General features: G+C 41.9%; 1 protein-coding gene across 2 annotated transcripts in view; it reads right to left on the reverse strand.

Annotated features, from left to right (window-relative positions):
* Positions 1–20,718, reverse strand: part of SLC9A7 (solute carrier family 9 member A7) — a 50,154-nt gene that overhangs the window by 27,058 nt on the left and 2,378 nt on the right. For both annotated transcript variants that reach the window (XM_081199226.1, XM_081199225.1), the window contains exons 2-3: positions 3,102–3,301; positions 2,127–2,204 (exon numbers count right to left, since the gene is read on the reverse strand). In XM_081199226.1, coding sequence (XP_081055352.1) covers positions 2,127–2,204; positions 3,102–3,301 — 278 coding nt within the window. The remainder of the gene's footprint in view (positions 1–2,126; positions 2,205–3,101; positions 3,302–20,718) is intronic.

Genomic DNA, 20,718 nt, shown 5'->3' on the forward strand with positions numbered 1-20,718 from the left:
AATAAATAAAAGGAGCAAAAAGGTTGCTTTTTCATGTGCATGTTTCAGTGGATAATAAACAATCCATAACAAAAGGCAGCAGTTTTTGAGGACATCATCTAGGTCCCTCTATGCCAGGCTTTCTCAACCTGTGGGTCCCCAGATGTTGTTGAACTACAACTCCCATCACCCCTAGCTAGCAAGGCCAGAGCTCAGGGATGATGGGAGTTGTAGTCCAACAACATCTAGGGACCCACAGGTTGAGAACCACTGCCTAAGCCTTCTGAGCAGAAGATGATGTAGCATGTACTCCAGGGAGCATAGTTTCTGCTAGCTACAGACTGAGAATTCCTAAGAAAAAGATTTGGTTGAGAGCAAGTGTGTGAAAGTGAGATCCATGCTATGAAACTGACTAGAGGAAAGAATTTTGTTTAGAAATGGTTCCATCAGAAAGGACGTTAAGGAGACCCAGTGCTGGGCTGGGTGAAGCAGAAAGCAACACGGACATATACCTTGGACATGGGAGGCAGTTAGCCCCATTCAGCATAAGATATAATTGCTGTAATTCAGTGAGCTACATTCCTAATTCTCCATGAAACTACTCAACTGAGCAAAAGGGGATTTGAATGAAGGTCTACCTGGCCCAAATTCACTAGAGCAAATCCATAAGAATGCCTTGGTGAAACAGAACAAGAAACCTATTCCTTCAACTCCTCTCACACCCTGCTTGGCTGGTAATGTGTCGCCCACAGCCAATTTCCAACATGAACTAAATGCAGCCATTAAGGCTTCAGCAACCATTAACTATAGTGAGCTCTCAAAACAATCAGCAACTTAGTGCATCTATTTTTGTTGTTGTTGTTTAGTCTTACAGTACCGTAAATGCTTGAGAAGCTTGCTTACCTGAACACAGATTGTTGGCACAGACAATGGAGTGTGCCTCTGCGGGTGAAATCAAACCACTGCATTAGCAGCACAGAAGTGACCTCCCTGGGGAGCAAGCCTGAGAAGTGTGTATGGAGGTCCTGGACTGCCCAGGCAACAAGACCCCCCTCTTGGCTTCTCTGATGTGGTCCAAAGGAAATCAGAGCGATACATTTGGCACCAGCTTAGCCGTGCTGGGAGGAGGCATACAAGGCGCCATCCATCCATCTTAGGAACTCCACTCTGGATTTGTGTAGGGTTTACTCCTTAGCATCTAGTTCTCCCAAAGGTATCCCACAAGGCAGCTGAGGTTTAGGACCAGAGTCTTCCTTCTCTTGGATGGGCTACCTTCCCGGGTTAATGAGTCCCATCTGCTCATGTTATCTCTTAAGGGGGAAACAAAGATCATAGGAGTATGTGGATTGTTAGAAGATCAGGTTGTATCCATCTGGGTTGTGTGTATAATTTACTGACATGGTTTGGGATACCAACCCATGCCCTGATATTAACAGGGGCCCTTCTCATAGTGCCCCAACTAGCAAAGCTATGGTGTGTGGCAGCAAGAGAAAGTGTCTTTAATACTGGCCCCTCATCTATGGAATATCATCCTCAGATAGGTCTGTCTGGTGCATTTTTTGGTGCACAGCCCTACAGGCCTATCAGTTAGAGACAGACCTTTATGCCAAAGGCTGAACAGAGAGTATTATGCAAACTACGCGGCATAGAACAGGCATGTCCAACTTTCAAGAGACTGAGATCTACTCCCACTATAAAAAACTGGCGGTGATCTACCAAAGTTGAGGTTTTTTTTAGGGAGCCAAAGTTCTTGAGCTTTCGGGGGGGGGGGAGATCTACCATGGACACACTGTGATCTACCAGCAGATCACGATCTACCTGTTGGACATCCCTGGCATAGAACAAAGGCTCCCTGCAAGCAGCCTTCCTCCATGCAACCCAACAAACTTCAAAAATCTCTTGGGGGGATCTATAGGAACAACCTACAGCACAGAATGAAAAACTACAATTCAGCATTTGTGGAGGAAGAATAGATGGTCTGCTGCTGCAGGAATGATCTTGCTTGAATGGTCCACTGGATTCAAGCCAGTAGGAGTTAGTTAACTCTGCCTCAAAATACGGCAGATTTTAACAGCTGAGTATTCTACTCTCGGGACCAAAGTCCACACCAGCAGAGCAATATTGTTCAGAAAATGTTTCAGGTTTACCTTTTTCAAACTATAGCCAGCATGGAAAATAATGGGAGGCAGGAGGATGTTGAAAAACACTTCTGGATCAAATGTTACCTTTAAAGAAAACACAGAAAAAACAGCTGTAAGACAATGTTTCCAGGTGACTATCCTCAAAACATCTGCCTACAGATTTCCTATGCCATTATATTAAACCAATCATTTCCTAGAGATCAGGGAACGCAGGTTCATTCCAATAAGCTATAAACATGCTCAGTTTCCTGCAGAGAGGTTTTTCTTTTTCTTTTTAAGTGTTCCATGGTCTAGGGTTCATTCAGAAAACCATCACTCTCATGACATTTATTTGTTTGTTTGTTTTCTAACCAGGATTATATTCGGCACATAATAAAGTGGTCATATAGGTGTTCCAGAAGAGGCAAAGATACTAGCTTGGTTGCCCTTCACAGCAGTCTTTCCCAACCTTAGGTCTTCGGATGTTGTCAGACTCCAACTCCAACCATCCCTGGTCATAATAAGACATGCTAGTTGGGGATGTGGCAAGTTTTGAGGGACCTAAGGATGTGAAGGGCTGCTTTAAAATCAGCAGGCTGAACAAAAAAAGAAAATCTAGGTTCTAAGGAATTGAATTGAGTAACCTTGGGCAACATGATATTCTGCTCCACGCTGCACTGAGACCAGCAACATACTTTACAGGACCAGGGTGAGGAAGAATGGGGAATGATTATTCTGGATAGTCCAGTGTCAATGGTTTGAACTACCAAACTGTCTTGGAGGAACCAGTAAGCATAAGTTCTTAAATACTAAGGGTAAGGGAATCCAGATGAACGGATCTCCTTACCACATCTGAACAACATTGCAAAATACAGAACCTTACAATGAAAGTATCACATATTGTCACACGTACTGAGATCTGAAAGAGACTTGCGAAAACAGGCCAGCACAAAAATAAATGCATTCATAAACAACCACAGTTAACAAAAAGGTAGCTCTCACTTTTCGCAACATGTCATTCTGTTCCACATTGTGTATTTTTCCAGGACTTATTTCTCCTTTTAAGGTGTATTCAAAGAATTTCCCGCTGATATTGACCAACAAAGTTGTGTAAGCCCGGTCCTCCTGGGAACAGCTTAACGGTTTATCATGACCACTGGTGGGAGGTATGCCATATCTCAAGATCACTCCAACAATGAGCCCTGAAAGAGAAGATGTTATGTCTTGAGTTTTATATCCTATCAGGCATATACAGATGTCAACAGGTTGTTGTTGATTTTAGAGCTGACCATGTTTTTTAAAGATGGACACATGACTGATTACGTAGCTAATGCAAAGGTACAATGTGTGCTTGGCACACTGTAAGAACACTTAGCTTTAATATTAAACATGCACAAAGAAAAAGAAGCAGGCAATTGAGTACGAGCACATTGTTCTACTAAAGGGATTTTTATATTGCCTCAGACCTGTGGCCCAACTAGCGAAGTATTCTCTGTACTGATGCTTTGGGGGGAGGGTTTAAAAAATGAGGTGCTATAACTCATATCTGCTGCGGGTGGCAGCACAAAATGGCTGCCAATGGCAGTTAAAAGAAGAAGAAAAAGGTGATGGTACTTCACATTGGTGAGCACTATGACAACAAAAGCACTGAGAACACCTCAGGCTTATAGGACCTTCTTTGATTTTTACTAGAACCACTGAAATCCATCAAATGGGAGTCGGATGCAAAGTGGCAGCTTAGAAGTCAGAACCAGTTACCTACTGAACACCAGCATGACCTGATTCTAGAAGTACAAATCTACAGTGGTGCCCCGCAAGACGAATGCCTCGCAAGACGAAAAACTCGCTAGACGAAAGGGTTTTCCGTTTTTGCCTTGCTTCGCTAGACGAATTTCCCTATGGGCTTGCTTCGCAAGACGAAAACGTCTTGCGCTTTTTTTTTAAAGCCGCTTGAAGACACGCAGTTGTGACGGACCGTGCTTCGCAAGACGAAAAACATTGCAAGACGAAAAGACTTGCGGAACGAATTCTTTTCGTCTTGCGAGGCACCACTGTATTGCAGATCAGAGATTATAATGCTTTCATTTAGCAGGGAGGGAGAGCAGAACCTTCTTGTTGTCAAACAAACAGGAGTGAGAAACTCCTGTCAACCCACAGCAAGTCAGCTAGCAATCTATCAGTATAGCCCAAACCCACCTCTGCCCACCTAACATTTAGAAGAACTGTAGAGTTGGAAGGGACCATGAGGGCAGTCTAGTCCAACCCTCTCTGCAATGCAGGAATCTTTTGCCCAACGTGGGGCTCAAACTCACAAACCTGAGATTAAGAGTCTCATCTTCTACTGACTGATTTAAATAGCTGTTTGGAAAGGTACACTGACACACATTCACAAAGCTTATACACACACACACACACACACACACACACACACAGTATTGTCTCCTGAGGTGAGGCCTCTCATCCAGGGTCACAACAGGACCATACCTGCTTAATTTCAGGTACTGTATGCTGCATCCTTGGATGCACATATATTTCAAAACAATGAAATATAATAAAATGAAGCTAGCCATCAAGTAAGATTGTCCACCCCACAAAAACGGGTACACAATGCAACAAAAACAAGCCTAAATATAAGTATGGGCCTCTTATTTATTTCACTAAAAGATACCTTAAGAAAAATGAGCCATCTGCTGAAGGTATCACAGGTGCAAAGAGAGGAAGATAGGAAGACAGAAATAGCAAGGGAGGAACATAGCACATAAAAACAATCAGATCATCAAGAAGAAGTATTAAGTCACAGCAACTCTGAAACATGATCACCAGCTCTTATTTTGTGTTACTGAATAAACACCCCAAAACACAGGATAATCTGACTTATGGAAGTGTGACTCACTGGCCACAGTCTATACACCACAACGAGCTATTAAAAACACATTTTGAGAAGTAGGGTTGTTTGATTTTCCTAAGCTTCTTCTCTTACTCTTCCACCTATTCCAATAGCCACTGACCCAACATGCCACCAGTCCAGCCTCAAACTTACTTTAGTTCAGTTGTAAAGAACTACTGCAAACAGAGCAGGATTCAGTACTAACCGAGAGTTGGGTGTGTTTTGCCTACTTGGGCTAATGGATTTGTCCTTTGATAAGGTATCTCCAACAACAAAGGAAAAGTTTTCAGTGAATGTTTCAAGGTTAAAGCAGAAGGCGCCTGCTGAACTTCTACTGGCAGAATATTCCTCAGGACTGGGCTGAAGACACCAAAAGCTTGGGTTTTTTGATGATGTCAGACAAGTCTTGCCAACTCGAGGGAGAGGAAACTAAAATACAAGTGAATGCGTAGTCTGGTGCGTTTGTACTTGCTACACAATACAGTTACACACAAATAGAAACGTCACAAGAACATCCTTGCCCATTTTTTAAACTTTGACTATTTTCAAAGTGCCGACAATGAATTTTGTTATTCTGAGCATGACGTACCTGCTCCGATCAGACAGTAAACAACCTCACTGTATTTTCATGTTAATGTTGACTCTAGAGATGGCGAGTCCCTCTCGCCCCAGAAAATTTAGCATCTAGAATGTGTTACATGACACATTACAAATAACCAAGCGAAAAAGCTACCAACATGAGTTTGACCAAACTGCGGGAGGCAGTGGAAGACAGGAGTGCCTGGCATGCTCTGGTCCATGGGGTCACAAAGAGTCGGACATGACTAAACAACAAGAAGAAGCCTAACAACACACACACACACACACACACACACACACACACACACACAAAGATTCAAAGGCCTACTGCAAAGGGCATGCATCTTCCCTGCAACTTAAAAATTAATTCTGAATACATAGCAAAAACCAAAATGCCACACGCAAAAATAAAATAAGATAAAAATCCAATGCACATTGCGGCTAAATTAAGGATTGCTGAAGGCAAGTGTTGTGCAATCTCGCTCCACTTTCTAGCTAAACTGCTAACACAAATTAACAGCAAGCATAAATCCAGGAAAGCTCTGCCTCTAAAAATAATCAAGCACACAGCCTAATAATTAGGTAATAGCTTATACAGACACTAAGCTGGAACACAAGTTATACTTTCAAAGGGGAGACTGAGCCACGGATGCACGATTTCAAGTTTGGGGATCGCTTGTGGCTCCAGAAACATTGCTAGTGTGTTGAAATCAAGCATCTCAGCAGTGTGAGAAATACTGTTCTAGTCCTTACTACGACCAAGATTAAGTATGCTTGAAGCACAGGTGTTGAGACAAAAAACAGACGTCACATGGAAGTGCAACAATGTGTTTTGCTTCTAAACCCATCCCATGATGCAGAGGCTGGTGCCTATTTTGAAAATATTTGTGGTTGGCCGTGCCAGAATCCTTGGCCATGTCAGCCAGCTGCAAAGATAATTCAGTGAGAGGAAATTTTGTTTCTTCCTCCTTTATACAACACAGCCGGTTTGTTCAAGTTCATGACTCACCTGTTTAGCAGGCCTTCACTGCACCCACACACATTTTCAAATGGGGAGAGGAGAAGAAAGGAGAAAGAGACAAGGACAACTGGATGGTGAAACATGCAAGTGATTAATCAAACTGTCTTATATTCCCTGTTTGCAAAATCATTTAAGTACACGGGTGAGAATGAACAAAGGACTCTTGTTCCATTCAAAAAGAAGCAAAGGATTGTGACTAGCAGAGCATCTACACAACAAATCATGGCTTTCTCCAAAGTTACCTACCTAAGAAGCTGCCTTATATTGTGTCAGCCCAACTGGTCCATTCAGCTCAGTACTGTCTCTACTGACCAGCAATGACTCTGCAGGGTTTTGGATAAGGGTCTCTCCTAGTCCTACCTTGAACCAACCTGGGTTGAGCAGATGCTCAACCACTGGGCTATGTGAAATGCATGCATAACCAAGAACTGTCAAGCTCTCAAGCAATCACACAGGACTAAAAATTCCTTGGGTAAAAGAAACTGTTGTAATCATCGGCGTAGGTTTGTGGGGCAAACATTGTCTTGTGGTATCACACTTCTCTTCCACTAGTATGGAAGAGAAAAGGACTTTAGCAATAGGCAAAAGTCCTGTTATTATATAAAAACAGCAGGTTCCCCAAAACCACCTGTAGATTCCCACTGACTATCTCAAAGTCTTCTTGAGGTGTTCAGCACAATAAGCTGATGTTCACTGGTAAGTGTCCGCAAAGCTGTTACCTATTCTCAACTTCAATAAAATACTTAGGTGGGACTTCAGTTCTCTCCTGATGGCAGTAGACTACAACTTCCATCATCTCGGACCATTGGCTGTGCTGACTAGAGTACTGAGAGTTCAACAACATCCAAAGGGCAACACATTTGGCTACTGCTGAAGCACGGAATCATTAGCACTACACCATTGGCAGTATTCACATGCCTGTGAGTGGGCAGAAGCTCAATTCACATGACACACAAATGGGTATGTTTACTGGTGTTGGTGCCTGTGCCATTCCACAAATCTTTGAATTGATCAGAGGTCTTTCATGCATGGAGCTCGGGGAAATTTACATAGCTCCCTGTCCACATGTCTAATTACAAGAACCTTGTTATGTACGTGAGGTGGTGACTGACCAAAGCTCAACCAGAAAGTTTCAAAGCTGAGCAGAGATTTGAACCCATATTTCCCTGGTCCAAACCATCCACTACAATGGCCTTGTGTCATTTCTCCTTTGCAACATGTAGTCATTTTTCAACCTATCATTGTAGGGAAAAAAGAGAAAAAGATGAATGTGAAGCAAAAAACAAGCTTGAGGAAAATAGAAGCAATGTCTTTTAATAGGGAGTTAAAACACAATTGGAACGTCACAAGACTTAGTGGCGGCAATGGTGGGAGAAAAGAAGACATTCCACTTTCCTGGCCTTCAGATTTTGCAGAGTTGCAGTGACTCAAGGAAAGCTGTTTGCTAGAGATAAGGACTCTGCTTTATCTCCAAGCTTTAAACTTTGGAACATGAAAAGGCTCTAGAATCTTTTGACTGGAACAGCAGGCTCCCCCACAGACCACCCCCCTCCCTAGTAAAGCGAGCAAAGGGTGAGTGATTTGAACAGAATGGGTGAGGACAGCAAGAAGGAACGACCCTGCTCTCTCCATCACATGTTCAACATTCAATGCCAATAGGGCTATACTGATGTGTGAATCCAGGGTCTATTTTGGTGTATGACTCAGGCAATCATGCCATTGCTATGGCACAAACAGATCAGCACCACAATCCCCTGAATTGCTGCCAACTACTTCAAGCTGCGTACATGCAGCAGCTTAAAGTGGATTCTCATGTGGTCCACAAGACGTTGTCCTCATCCAAGTGGCAGACTAACCCCCCCATCCCCGGCCATTTAATTCAGATTTTCCAAATAATAATAATAATCCACCATAAAACCACATGCTACCCAGCTGAAAACGTACTTTAAGCTTCATGATTGTGTAGGGTTTCCTCTGGTCCTCATCCAACCATTTAAAAACTTCTAACTTAAGCTTCATTTATTTCAAATAACTGACTCTTGAAACAGGAGCTTTTAGAATAGGAGAACTTGCTTAAGTACTCGTAATATTAGCAGCTCTACTTCGGAAAGTCCCTTTCCTCATGTGTACAAGCAATGAGGGGGAGGGATCCTTTAAAAAAAGAACCAGCTTTCCCATAGTGCCTCAGAAATTTGTTTCTAGAATTTGGATAATTGAGATGGCACGTGTGGGGGATGCTGCACAAAATTAAAACAAAAAACTCCATCTTCCTAGATGTCTCTCTGATCCATATTTTATGAAGTAAGACATTGTTTACTATAATACCACCAGTACCAGTGCCACATTTTGAGTCTGGAAGCCAACGGATCATAATAATATGTCAACATGAAGTATGAATTCATGTCAGATTTGGTCTGCTACAGCAGAAGCAGCTCATTTCCGTTCCCTTGACAAAATATCTAAAAGAGCATCAGGCATCATTGTTGAGCAGAACATTTATATTTTCCTTGATTTCTGCCTGCCAGTATATCTTTCAATCACACAAAAGATATAACAGTATGGAAACTTTTGTCCAGATGTCCTAAACTTGCTTACCCAATAGGAAATATGCAAGGGACCATTGACCTGTATTTAATAGGCTCTACCAAATTGCATCTATATGTATGCAGACATAACATAACCTAAATCTGTCACCACCATTGCATAAATGGAGCTTGTTCTCCCAAGAGTGTGTGTCAGTCACTTACAAGGCGCTTCCAGCGTTATAATCATAGTTAAAATAATGCTATTTTAACAGTAGGTGCTCTGTGGATGTAGTTGAAAATAGTAAGCAATCTTAACTCAAACAAAAACAATGTGTTATATGAAATAAGTCTAGTTACGCTGCTGGACTGGGCCAGGGTCCTATAATAATAGCAATGCTTTACTGGTTTCTAACGTGGCATCTGTTTTTTACAGTGCTGCTTCACTGTTTTACTGTTGTATAATTGAATACTGCATCAGAGATTTTAAAATATCAAGCGGCTCAGACATGCTTCAAATAAATAAAACAAATAGCAACAGATGCACATTTGCTAAGACTCTGCTCCGAAAAATTATCCATATACAGGCTGAAATAATAATGAAAGCACAACACCAAGCCATACATAGATCCCCGGGGAGCGTATTGCATGAGTGACAGGCCATCCCAGAGACAGCTCTGTCCCTTGTAGCTGCCAATCTGACAGAACTCATCGGTGGAACTGAGAACAGGGCCTGAGATGCCAATAGTCAAAATAAAAAAATTCCTTCCAGTAGCACCTTAAAGACCAACTAAGTTAGTTCTTGGTATGAGCTTTCGTGTGCATGCACACTTCTTCAGATACACACGGCTACCTATCTGTAACTGAGATGCCAATGTTACAGTTGAGGCAGTGCTTTAGGACTAACAGCACCTTAAAATGGTCCAGGGCCCATATAACTCATGTAGAAAAACTATAATATTGTTGTAATGCCTAGCTCCTAACAAATGTTCCAGCTGCCACATTGCGCTCCAATTAAAGTGTCCAAACAGTCTTCAAGGGCAGGCCCGTACAGGGTGCACTTCAGTAATCTAGTCAGGATGTTACCAAAGCATGCACCGCTGAAGCAAGATAACACCACAGTTGCACTTTCGGCCACTGACATTATCTGCAGCTCCACAGATGGCACCAAGTCCAGGAGCACTCCTTCAAAACGGCATGCTTAGTACAACCCCACCCAGGACCAGAATCTAATTCCCCTTTAAGTCCATTTAAGTATGGTGGTCACCCCACCATAACTGGTACCAGTGAATTCTGCAAGTTCTCACTGAATGAAAGAGCACTTTTGCCCTTGCCAGTTAAGGCCATACAATGGCTTAAGATTCTGATCTTGGCAGAGAGGAAAGATAAAGGGAAGTCGCTCTAGCCACTCTTTTGCACATTGCTTGCAAGCTGTTAGTCACCAGGCTGGCAAAAACGAAGAAGTCTTCAGATGTACCCAAGATACTTGAACCTTTTTTTGACAGTTACCATCCATACACAGTACAGTGGTACCTCAGGTTACAAACACCTCGGGTTACAAACACTTCGGGTTACAGACTCTGCTAACCCGGAAGTAGAACCTTGGCTTAAAAACTTTACATCAGAATGAGAACAGAAATTGCACGCTGGTGGTATGGCGGCAGCAGGAGGCCCCATTAGCTAAAGTGGTACCTCAGGTTAAGAACGGTTTGAGGTTAAGAACAGACCTCCGGAACAAATTCAGTTCGTAACCAGAGGTACCACTGTATTAAAAAAAAAGGCTGCACCAAAGATGGCTTCATAAAGGCTGGTTACCGTCTTACTGTCACTGTACACGGAGTTGTTTTCAGTCTTTTCAAGCCTTTTCCTGTGCCAGTCTACAAAATGGGGAAAATGTTGTTCTAAGAGACAGAAATAGCAACTCTGTACACACAACTGTTACTATATGCTTCCATCTGGCTAACACAGACTGAGAAAGGAGGAATAATAACTAGTATTTCTTTCTTAACGGCTTATGAAAATAGAAACAAATAAAAAAGTTTATTTGTTTTCTCCAATACACATCGTAGCTTCAATCTGTACCACGTATTAGGATTCATAACTGTTTCATAACATATTCTGCTTTGTGCAGACCTTATTTATGTTGCATTTCACACAGCCAGAATCTATTTGTAGCTTTACATGTGTCCTCTAAATGGCAAAAATCGGTGGAAATGGGGGTGGGGGTGGGGATATAATACCATGCACACCCTAACACTGAATTGGCTTTCCCCTCCTTGCAAATTTAAAAAACAACAACTCCAAAATGCACCAAAATTATTCCTTATTGTATCAATTGGTTTCCAAGATCATCATCAACACTTTATGCCTGTATGCACACTCCAAGATATTGCCAATGAAAATGCCCAACAAGACAATTTGTCCTTTCATTAGCGCCAGAGTCCATCATTCCTACTTGCACTTCATCCTTCACAGATGCTCTTCACATCAATGGAAGCTTTCTTCCCCTAGATGGCCAAATGGAACCAATGAAAAGCAGCCATTCAGAGCAGCACTCTAGAGATGTTTCCTGTACTAGGACTCTTAAAATAGCCGGTGCTCTGGCTGGGCTAGGGTGGGAATGTAAACGCCATAATTTCACTGGTAATAAGACGCCAGGTCTCTTCTTCCTGCCTTTACCTACCCCCCCCCAACCATTCGCCAAAGGTTTCTGACAGATGATTGTTGGAATCCAATAGCTGCAAAAGTTTTGGTTAATCTGTCACAAACCGATTCCAAAAGAAAGACAGGGCTGCTTGGTGACATGCTGCAGTCAGTGTTAGAAACAGAGATATTTAAGCTAGGCATCAAATGGCTCCTTAAACCAGGGTTACAGTCGCCTAGTTGCCATTTTTGGGCAGACGGCTTGAATATCGGATTTTTCAATTTGTCTTTTTGGTTCCTGAAATTAATTCTGATTGTGCAGATAAATACAACAGGTAGAAGTCTACAGGACGTGTTGCTAGTGTGTGAAAACAGTCAAGATCCAAGGATCTCCAGGCATGCACCTCCAGACAGTGGAGATGTTACGTGTCATCCTGGCACCTGGCCATCTTCACTTGGTCGCAAGTGGCTGACAGCCAGGTGCAAAATACGCCTGGCGTAATTCGAACACTGGCTATGGCGTATATTTCAGTACTCTGGGAGTCTAGCAACATCTAGAAAAGCCACAGGTTTCCCATCCTTGGCCAAGCTTAAATGTCCTCTTGCCGATTTCCAGTTATGCCAGTCTCTAGGTCGGATCTCTGACTTTGCGCATGCCAACACCATACTCCATGTCCCAAGCTGCTGCTGAAACTCCCCCAGGCTTTGAATGCTGATGACACATTTCTCAAGAAAAAGAAGTTGCACAAGTCCATACTCCAGCTAAATGGAGACATGGGCTAGATGATTTGACAACCGGTGAAGAATTCCCCATCGGGCACCTGCCTCAAACATGCAAAGCAGCAGTAGCAGGGTGTGGGTGGGAGAATCTGCAGCATTGTAGAGGCAGAGAGCTCTTAAGCTTCCTGCCATCCACTTATTTTCCCATGCCGACTCCTCCCATCGAACCACTTCCCCCCAAATCTGATTGCAGGACTGGATTTTCTAGACAAATAAGGAAACATATCCTGGAAAGAAAGGTAATGTTGCAGAGGAAAGCCAGGTGGTAGAAGAATGGTTAACCACTCTTTCTTCCACCTTCCCCCCCCCCTCTCTCTCTCTCTCTCTCTCTGGTGCCTACCTGTTCCTATTATGCAAGTTAGAGGACTGGGAATCCTGCCTTTTGCACTGAGTTTCTAATTCTATCCCATGTCCTTGGATCAGGATACTGTATTACATTCAGACTATATACACATTACAAACATATGCATAGCAAAGTAATTGCCAGCAGAGACATATACTGCTAGAAGCTTGATGTTCCAGCAACATTTCAGAATAGCTACTTACCTTTCCCAACCCCCAAAAAAATTCTTTCCCAAAAAAAAAAGATCCAGGAAAAGTGACAGCCCGGCATAACCTTCAGCTGTCAAGTGATTGGCCAGTCCAAGCCCAGATGCACTCTGCTGGCGACATCATATCCCTCCGGATAATTGACAGAAAAGCCTGTTCACGGACACAAGACGACGTCTTTGTTGCTGTTCAATATAGCATGTTTTCCTTTAAAATATTCTTATTTTATAAGACCCAAGTATAAAATAAGAATATTGAGGCAGGCGAAAAAAATACAATATTGGCGAAAAGATTCACACTTACCTAACCCTTATATGAAGCGTGCAAGCTTCTGTGCATTGGTCTATTGTGGGTGTGATATCGCCAGCAAAGTGCATACTGAGGACCTGCAGCGAAAAGAGAAATGGAAGCAAATCAGTTCAAGTAAGTGTTGTGCCGATAGGCCTGTCAGAACAAACCATGGGAAGCAGGCAGGCAGGCAGCTATATTGACTCAACAGGCATACACATGTGCTAAATCATCCTTGGAAATCATGCCAAGCAGCACAGCTTTGCAGGGAACCACTATTTATTTTTTTAGAAAACCTATATGCTACCTTTCAAGACAAAATTCAAGACACAATTCAGTGGAGCGATACCGGCAAGATATATAAACCTAAAACTGCATTAAAAATAGCAGTAGTTTAACCTAATAAATAATAATAATAATGTGGTGTTCTGTAGTTTATACGCCACCGTTCATCACAAGATCTTAGGGCAGTACACAGGAAAAAAGTACAAGGTAAAAGCACAAATAAATAGTGAAAGAAAACCAACAAAACAATAAACCCCCTCCCACAAACACATTTAAAAGGCTGTGGAATATTAATCAGCGAAAGGCAGTTTGAATCCCCCCCCAGAAGCTTACAGAATATGTTCAAGTAGGGGCTACTCAAAATTATTATTATTATTTTAATACTTTGTTGAGAGCCGCCCAGGGTGGCATGTAAATATCATCATCATCTCCTCCTCACTAGGAGAGAATTCCACAAGCATGAAACTACTATGGAAAAGGCTTATTCTCTGTGCCCACCAATGCCAGACTCATAAGCAGGGTCTTCCAAGGCCAATCCCGCACGCTGCATAGCATTGTGCAGCGTCCACACGCTAAACAAAATCTGCACAAAAAGGGAATAATCTAAAGCTCCCACACACACACCAGGCGCACTCCATTCATACACAGGTATAGCTTTACATGCTGTGGCAGACAACCCACTTGAAAGGGGCTCAAAAAACAGAATAACTGTCAGGCTTCAGGGAACTGGATCCGTCCCGCGGTGGCAGTAAATTAGCAGATCAAACAAAAGGAGCGTTCTTACAGATAGTTTCTTTAATAATCACAGCGAGAGACAAAGGAATGCCTCTCTCTCTAGAAATGGTGTTGCTCCCAGTAAAGGTCCACCCCCTCCATCCCCATTAATCTACGTCATAGGTAGGCAAACTAAGGCCTGGGGGCAGGATCAGGCCCAATTGCCTTCTAAATCCGGCCCGCGGACAGTCTGGGAATCAGCGTATTTTTACATGAGTAGAATGTGTTCTTTTATTTAAAATGCATCTCTGGGTTATTTGTGGGGCATAGGAATTTGTTCATTATTATTTTTTCAAAATATTGCCCGGCCCTCCACAAGGTCTGAGGGACAGTGGACCGGCCCCCTGCTGAAAAAGTTTGCTGACCCCTGATCTATGCCACTCCTATGTCAGGTATCTGAGCTTGTTGCCGCTGCGCTTTCTGTTCTATCACTCTCAGAGCCCTTCTAGTCTTAGGCGATGGGGGGGGGGGTCAGGAATGCTTTCCAAGGACAGTGAATCTGCCAGCTGTCTCTCTCCTGGTGTTTCTTCTTCTAGCTGCTCCTCACCCAGTATTTCCCAGCTTTTCCCCTCTGGACTACGTCCCTCTGCAAACCACTGTTCTAATTCAATACTGTCCTTCTGCCCTTGTGAAAGTTCAGATAAAGGGGGGGCACGCGATTCCCACCATTCCTCCTCAGTCCAGTCCCTGACAATAACACAGGCCCTACAAGCAACAGCCTATCACTTTTTTGGGTACTGTTTTGTGATCTTATTGTACACATATTCACCACTTCCTCAAGGGGCATGGCCACAGAAAGGGTGTGTCAATGTTTCTGCAAAAGTGTGCCATATATATATGAACTTTAAGACTTCTACTACAAGTAACTTCAAGCATTGAAACCAGAGCTGATCATTTGGCTTCTGACTGGTGTTTGCCCAGTGGCTCAAGAGAACCCGATGGTTGATTTTCTATCTGACAAAAAATAAGTTGTTGCTTACTGAGAGGCTGTAAATAGCTATTTTGTATGAAAAAGGAGCAAATAATTATCCAAGCAGAGATTCATTCAACCACCAAAGCGAAAAGTACGGAACATCACTCAATGTTTCCTCCAGCCGACAACGACACCAACAAACCACAATTAGTAGCTTCCCCACAGACACACACTGCAGCAGTCTCACTTAGTTATCTGGTTTATTCATGCTTCTGCTTTTTAAACTTTACAGTCAGGATGACTAGTGGATGTTAGCGATATTGGGGATCAAAATGCAGCATAAGGAATCAAGACAGTTTTTGCTGTCAGGAGTCAGCTAAAAAACACTGAGGTTTTTAAACTGCTTTGAGAGGGGTGTTCCGTTTCGCTTTTACAATCAAGTGTTGTATAAATTTTATGAAATCCAAAATAAATAAGCTAGGAAGTTTCCTAGGCAAAAAGGTTTGGACAAAACTGACCCCGCTATTGGAATAGTCTTCCCTTATCCCTCAAACGTAGGCATTTCATCAGCTTCTCAGGATCCAGTTACCCATAAAAGTTTTAAATGCGCCCATGCACCAGCATCAAATATCTAGTGACAAGAGACAAACAAGAACTGGAAGATATTCAGACCAATCGTTTCTGTCTTCCATTTATCTTAAACCACAAGAAGCCAACTTCTAATATCCATTCTACCCTCCTGACAATCATTCAAGAACCATATTTTGTCACATCAGTTGATCAGCTTAAAAGCGGTTTGACTTCATAATAAAGTTGGAACCACAGTAGAGAATTCAAGGAGAAATGTATTCTAGAACAAAATGCATTTAAAAAAAATATATAAATGATATTTATCTAACTATATTTTCATTTATTTTTTTCAAACTTGTAATATTTATCCTGTCTTCCTTAAGAGCAACACTATAAGGAATTTCTGCCACACCTTGACAAAATTTTGTGGTGATGCTGGGGACCAGACTTACCCCCTAGCAGATCATTTTTGCCTTAAACCACCCTAATTCATACAGGTAACATTAAAATAATAATAAATGCAGTTTCTGATAGAGGGTGAAGGAGTGCAACATTAAGGCATGCCTTCACAAGAAACCAAAACTGTGTTTTCATTGCGATCATTTCCTCATGAGGAACTAAAGTTCTTGGAAATTGGTGCCACATATCTAATAGAGTTCTCAGAACTGGCACAGAACTTTAGTTCCTTGTTCTAGGCAATGCTACTTTTGTAGTTATCTCATTTACAAAAGTGTAGGAAAGGATTTTAACACTGTTAACAAAAATCAAACTGCCAAGCAAAATAGTTTAAGAACTGAGGACTATTTAAGGTTGCCATGGCAATGCTGTTAAAGATGAAAAACTTCAAATTATTTTGTAGGATTGCACTGCAAAACAGGTTTACTCAAAAGAAGACATACTGGGTTCAATGGGGCCCATTGGACCAACATCTTCCTCAAGCTGTCCACTACAACCCCAAGGTTGTGCTCCAAAAGTTCAGACCCTCATGAGTGTATATGTGAACTTAAGATTTATTTTGCCCCAATGTGCAATCTGTTTACCACAGTGACCAACCAGAGGCCTATGGGAAGTCGACAAGCGGGGACCTCAACTGCAACAGTTCCCTTCCACTACTGATCCTCAGGAACCAAGGGTGGGGTTTTATTGATGCAGCATCATAAAAAGGCTCAAAGGAACCCAGCAAGTGGGCTGGAAGGGTTACACTGGTCATTTTGCATGGGGCACAGAATTCAGCACCATGATCAACTCAGAATACATATTTAAAAAAAGAATAGAAACAAGATGTCTTATAGGCCAGCTCCACGTGTATTCCAGCATCTCAAGAATCTCAGGGTTAATTTTAAAAAAGAATGAAGAAATGTAAATTGAATTCTAGCTTTTATAAGCTGTATAGATAGGCTTGAAAGCATGTGAGCAGTGCTTAAGGCTTCCTCCCAGGTAAGTCGGGTTAGGGACAGAAGCCTTGCTTTGTTTATTTTTATTTGTTCTTCCACTTTATGTCAGGGGTCGGCAAGGTTTTTGTGGCTTGGGCTGGTTCATGGTCCCGCAGACGCCGCAGTGGGCCAGAGTGCGCGCACACACATGTGCAAACACTATTTCCAGCACTTCTTCCAGCATGGAGGAGGCATATGCAGCTTCCCATTGGCTGAAGAGCTTCCTGCAGCCAATGGGAAGCTGGACAGAGTCGCGGAAGGCGGTCCCCGCTCTGCTCCGTGGCAGTTTAGCGTGGCGCACGGGAGCCAACCGAGAGGGTGGCGGGGGTCCATGGGCCGGTTAAACAATCCCCATGGGCCGCTTGTGGCCCACGGGCCTTAGGTTGCTGACCCCTGCGTTATGTTAATGTTGTGTTTACAGCACATTGTAATGCCACCTTGAAACACTTCTGTGGAAAACAACAACAAATACATAAAATATAATAAATAAAATAACTGATATTCAGAGGGGTGCAGCCTCTGACCCTGGAGGTAGTACACAGCCACCATGATTGGTAGCCATTGATAGCTTTCACCTCCTTGAGTCTAAGCCCCTTTTAAAATTGGCCAGGCTGGTGGTAATCATCACCGTGTCTTAAGCTAACAGATTCCATAGTTTACCTACCAGCTGTGTGAAAAAGTACTTCTTTTCATCCATCCTTATTCTCCCACCGTTCAGGTTCGTTGCGTTTTAAATAATAAACTCTGGACTCACATGGGAGTCTAAGCAAAATGACCACATGAGACAAGTTACTTTTGTCCCATTTCATAAACAACCCCCTTCCCAAACATGTGTTTCCTTTATCTACAATGATGAATACCCTTTCATGTGTAAGTTACACCTGCAATGGGAAATGAGCATGAAACAGCTTTAACAGCAGTTACTAAATTTGATTACCAAAAGAAATAGAAAAAAAAACTGAGTGTTTAATTAATTTACTTTAAAATTTCTTTCAAGTAAGTCCGGAAATCCCCTTTTCTCCTCTCACACAGTGATTGGGCAATGTACACATGACACAGAAAGAACTAACAGTATTCCCAAATTGGCTTGACATATTCTATGTTCCACACCAAAGGCTAGATTTTCTAGCGCAGTGCTGAAATAAAAGGCCAATGGGTTGTCTTCAGTATTGCTTTTCTGTGCTTTTTGGAAGTAGAGTTAAGTCCCTGAAATGCAAATAAAGAGCGGCTGAGACTGCTTACAACTAAACACCAGCAATAAATGTTATATGGCTGTAAAGAAGACTGACTTAGTGCTAAAGTCTTCCTGTCTAAATCTTAACAATGGTTTAGCCATTGCTTAAACGCTACAAACAACATTACTGCCAAAGTTTTACCAAAAATAAATAGTCAAATATTTACTATCTTGTTTTATACAAGACTGGAGCAATATGAAAGATTGGATAAATACTATACAATCCTAGTTAACGGCGAAATCCTATACTCAGAAATAAGTCCCACTCAATTCAATGGGCTTGCTCTCAAGTAAGCTAATACCGGACTTCAGCCTAGATGTGCAAGTTTTTTAATACCCAAATTGGTAAGTCTTCCTCATCAGCATTGATTCTCCCTTGCTTTTTCGCTGTGTCTTACACTTCAATTTTGTCCCCTACTTATAGATAGCGCCAGCTCTCTTTTCTTTCAAACCCCTCCTCAAAGCCCAATTTTGCCACATAAGTCTCATCTTGCAGATACCATCTTATCAGGAGGTCCATTCCATGTGATGTCAAAAATCAAGCTTTTAGTGTGTAGGCACCTACACACACGTTACATACCGGACAGGCGCATCTGTTGTCTTTTTGGCATCTGTTGAAGACATCTCTCTTTCAAGAGACCTTCTAAGTGGAGATTTCTATCTCGGTCAGTATCTACACTGGACATGAAATTGCTTCTATATGCAATAGCTTTTTTTTCTTTTTTTTTACGTGTGCTATGGTTTCATATGAGTTTTTAATGTACTGCAATGTTGCTTCCGAGATGCTTCATAAGAAAGAATTCATAAATTAAGCAAGCCTCTAGATTAATTCCTTAATTCCTATTTTTAAAACTGAACAGAGCTTAAGTGTGTATAATTTCACCAGCTCACTTTCCTCTATCCTTCTGCTGTCTTCTTCACTGTCAATTCAGTTTGGAAGCAACTCAGGGAAAGGTTCTGTGTTTTTGCTTATGTAACTTTACAGTACTATGTGCACTCTGTGAAACAAAACAGACCTTTGCGTCTTAAAATTTTCTTTTTTTTAAAAAAAAGCCTGCCATTTATCTCAATAAAATACACAGTTTAGCAGGCAGAAACGCTATATTTATTGATGGACACACGCAAAAAAATATTCTTGAGATTTTAAGTACATAGAACTTACCAACATATGTTATACTTCCTATAATAGTCTGTTTTGTATTCCATGCATTTAGCTTCAAGAATTGAGGAAAAAAACCATTCTATATAAATATAAAAATCAACATAGAACCTATTATTGAGACAAATGTCCCATGGTGAGAGTGTATCATATCATCCACATCCAGGTCAAGTATGTGGATGTTTCTTATGTACAGTATACCCATAACTTATGGAAACTGATTTTGTATGGTCTAGAAAATGATGCAAATGCAAGCTGTTACGCTAAGAATGAAATCCTATACATGCTTTCCTTAGAGAAATTCCTATTAAACTCAGTGAGGTTTACTTCTGCGTAGACATGCACAAGATTGCAGCACACAGGAAATATTTGCATATCTTTACTGCCAAGTGTTCAGGGTGTTAAAAAAAAAAGAAGACTTACAACAACAACAACAGCACAGCACTGCAGCAGGGAACAAATGACTAAGAAGATTGTCAGAGGTTGAGAAACCTCAGCAGAGAAAATCCCATTGCTTTTCAACTGTTTTAACTTTTAAGGATTTGTTGAATAGTTATAGTGGAGGAAACAGTTGCTTTTTGCCCAGTGCAAACATTCATGGGCACTTCCTTACCAGAATAAACATCTGCACCATGGAATGTTGAGCAGACATTATGCCCTTTTACATTTCATTTTTTACCAGCAAAGAAGAACCAAATACAGTAATCAAACCCAGAGTTTGAGAATCAACACACTTCTGCCTATGATCAAAATCTGAACACTTAAGAATTGCTATGATATTGAAGATGCAAAAGGAAAATAGCACAAGGTTATATATATGTCAGTGTAGGTACACATGCAGTCCTCTGCACCAGTCATTAATCAAATCTGGTGGCTACTGAGCTGATCACAATTCCCCAGTTCTGTGCCACATCAGATAATAGGAACAAATGTATGGTACTTTTACTTTGATCTTCCACCACCAAAACCTTTCAAAGGGCAA

Source organism: Podarcis bocagei (assembly GCF_964188305.1).
Source record: "Podarcis bocagei genome assembly, chromosome: 6".
In the NCBI taxonomy this organism is placed as follows: Eukaryota; Metazoa; Chordata; class Lepidosauria; order Squamata; family Lacertidae; genus Podarcis; species Podarcis bocagei.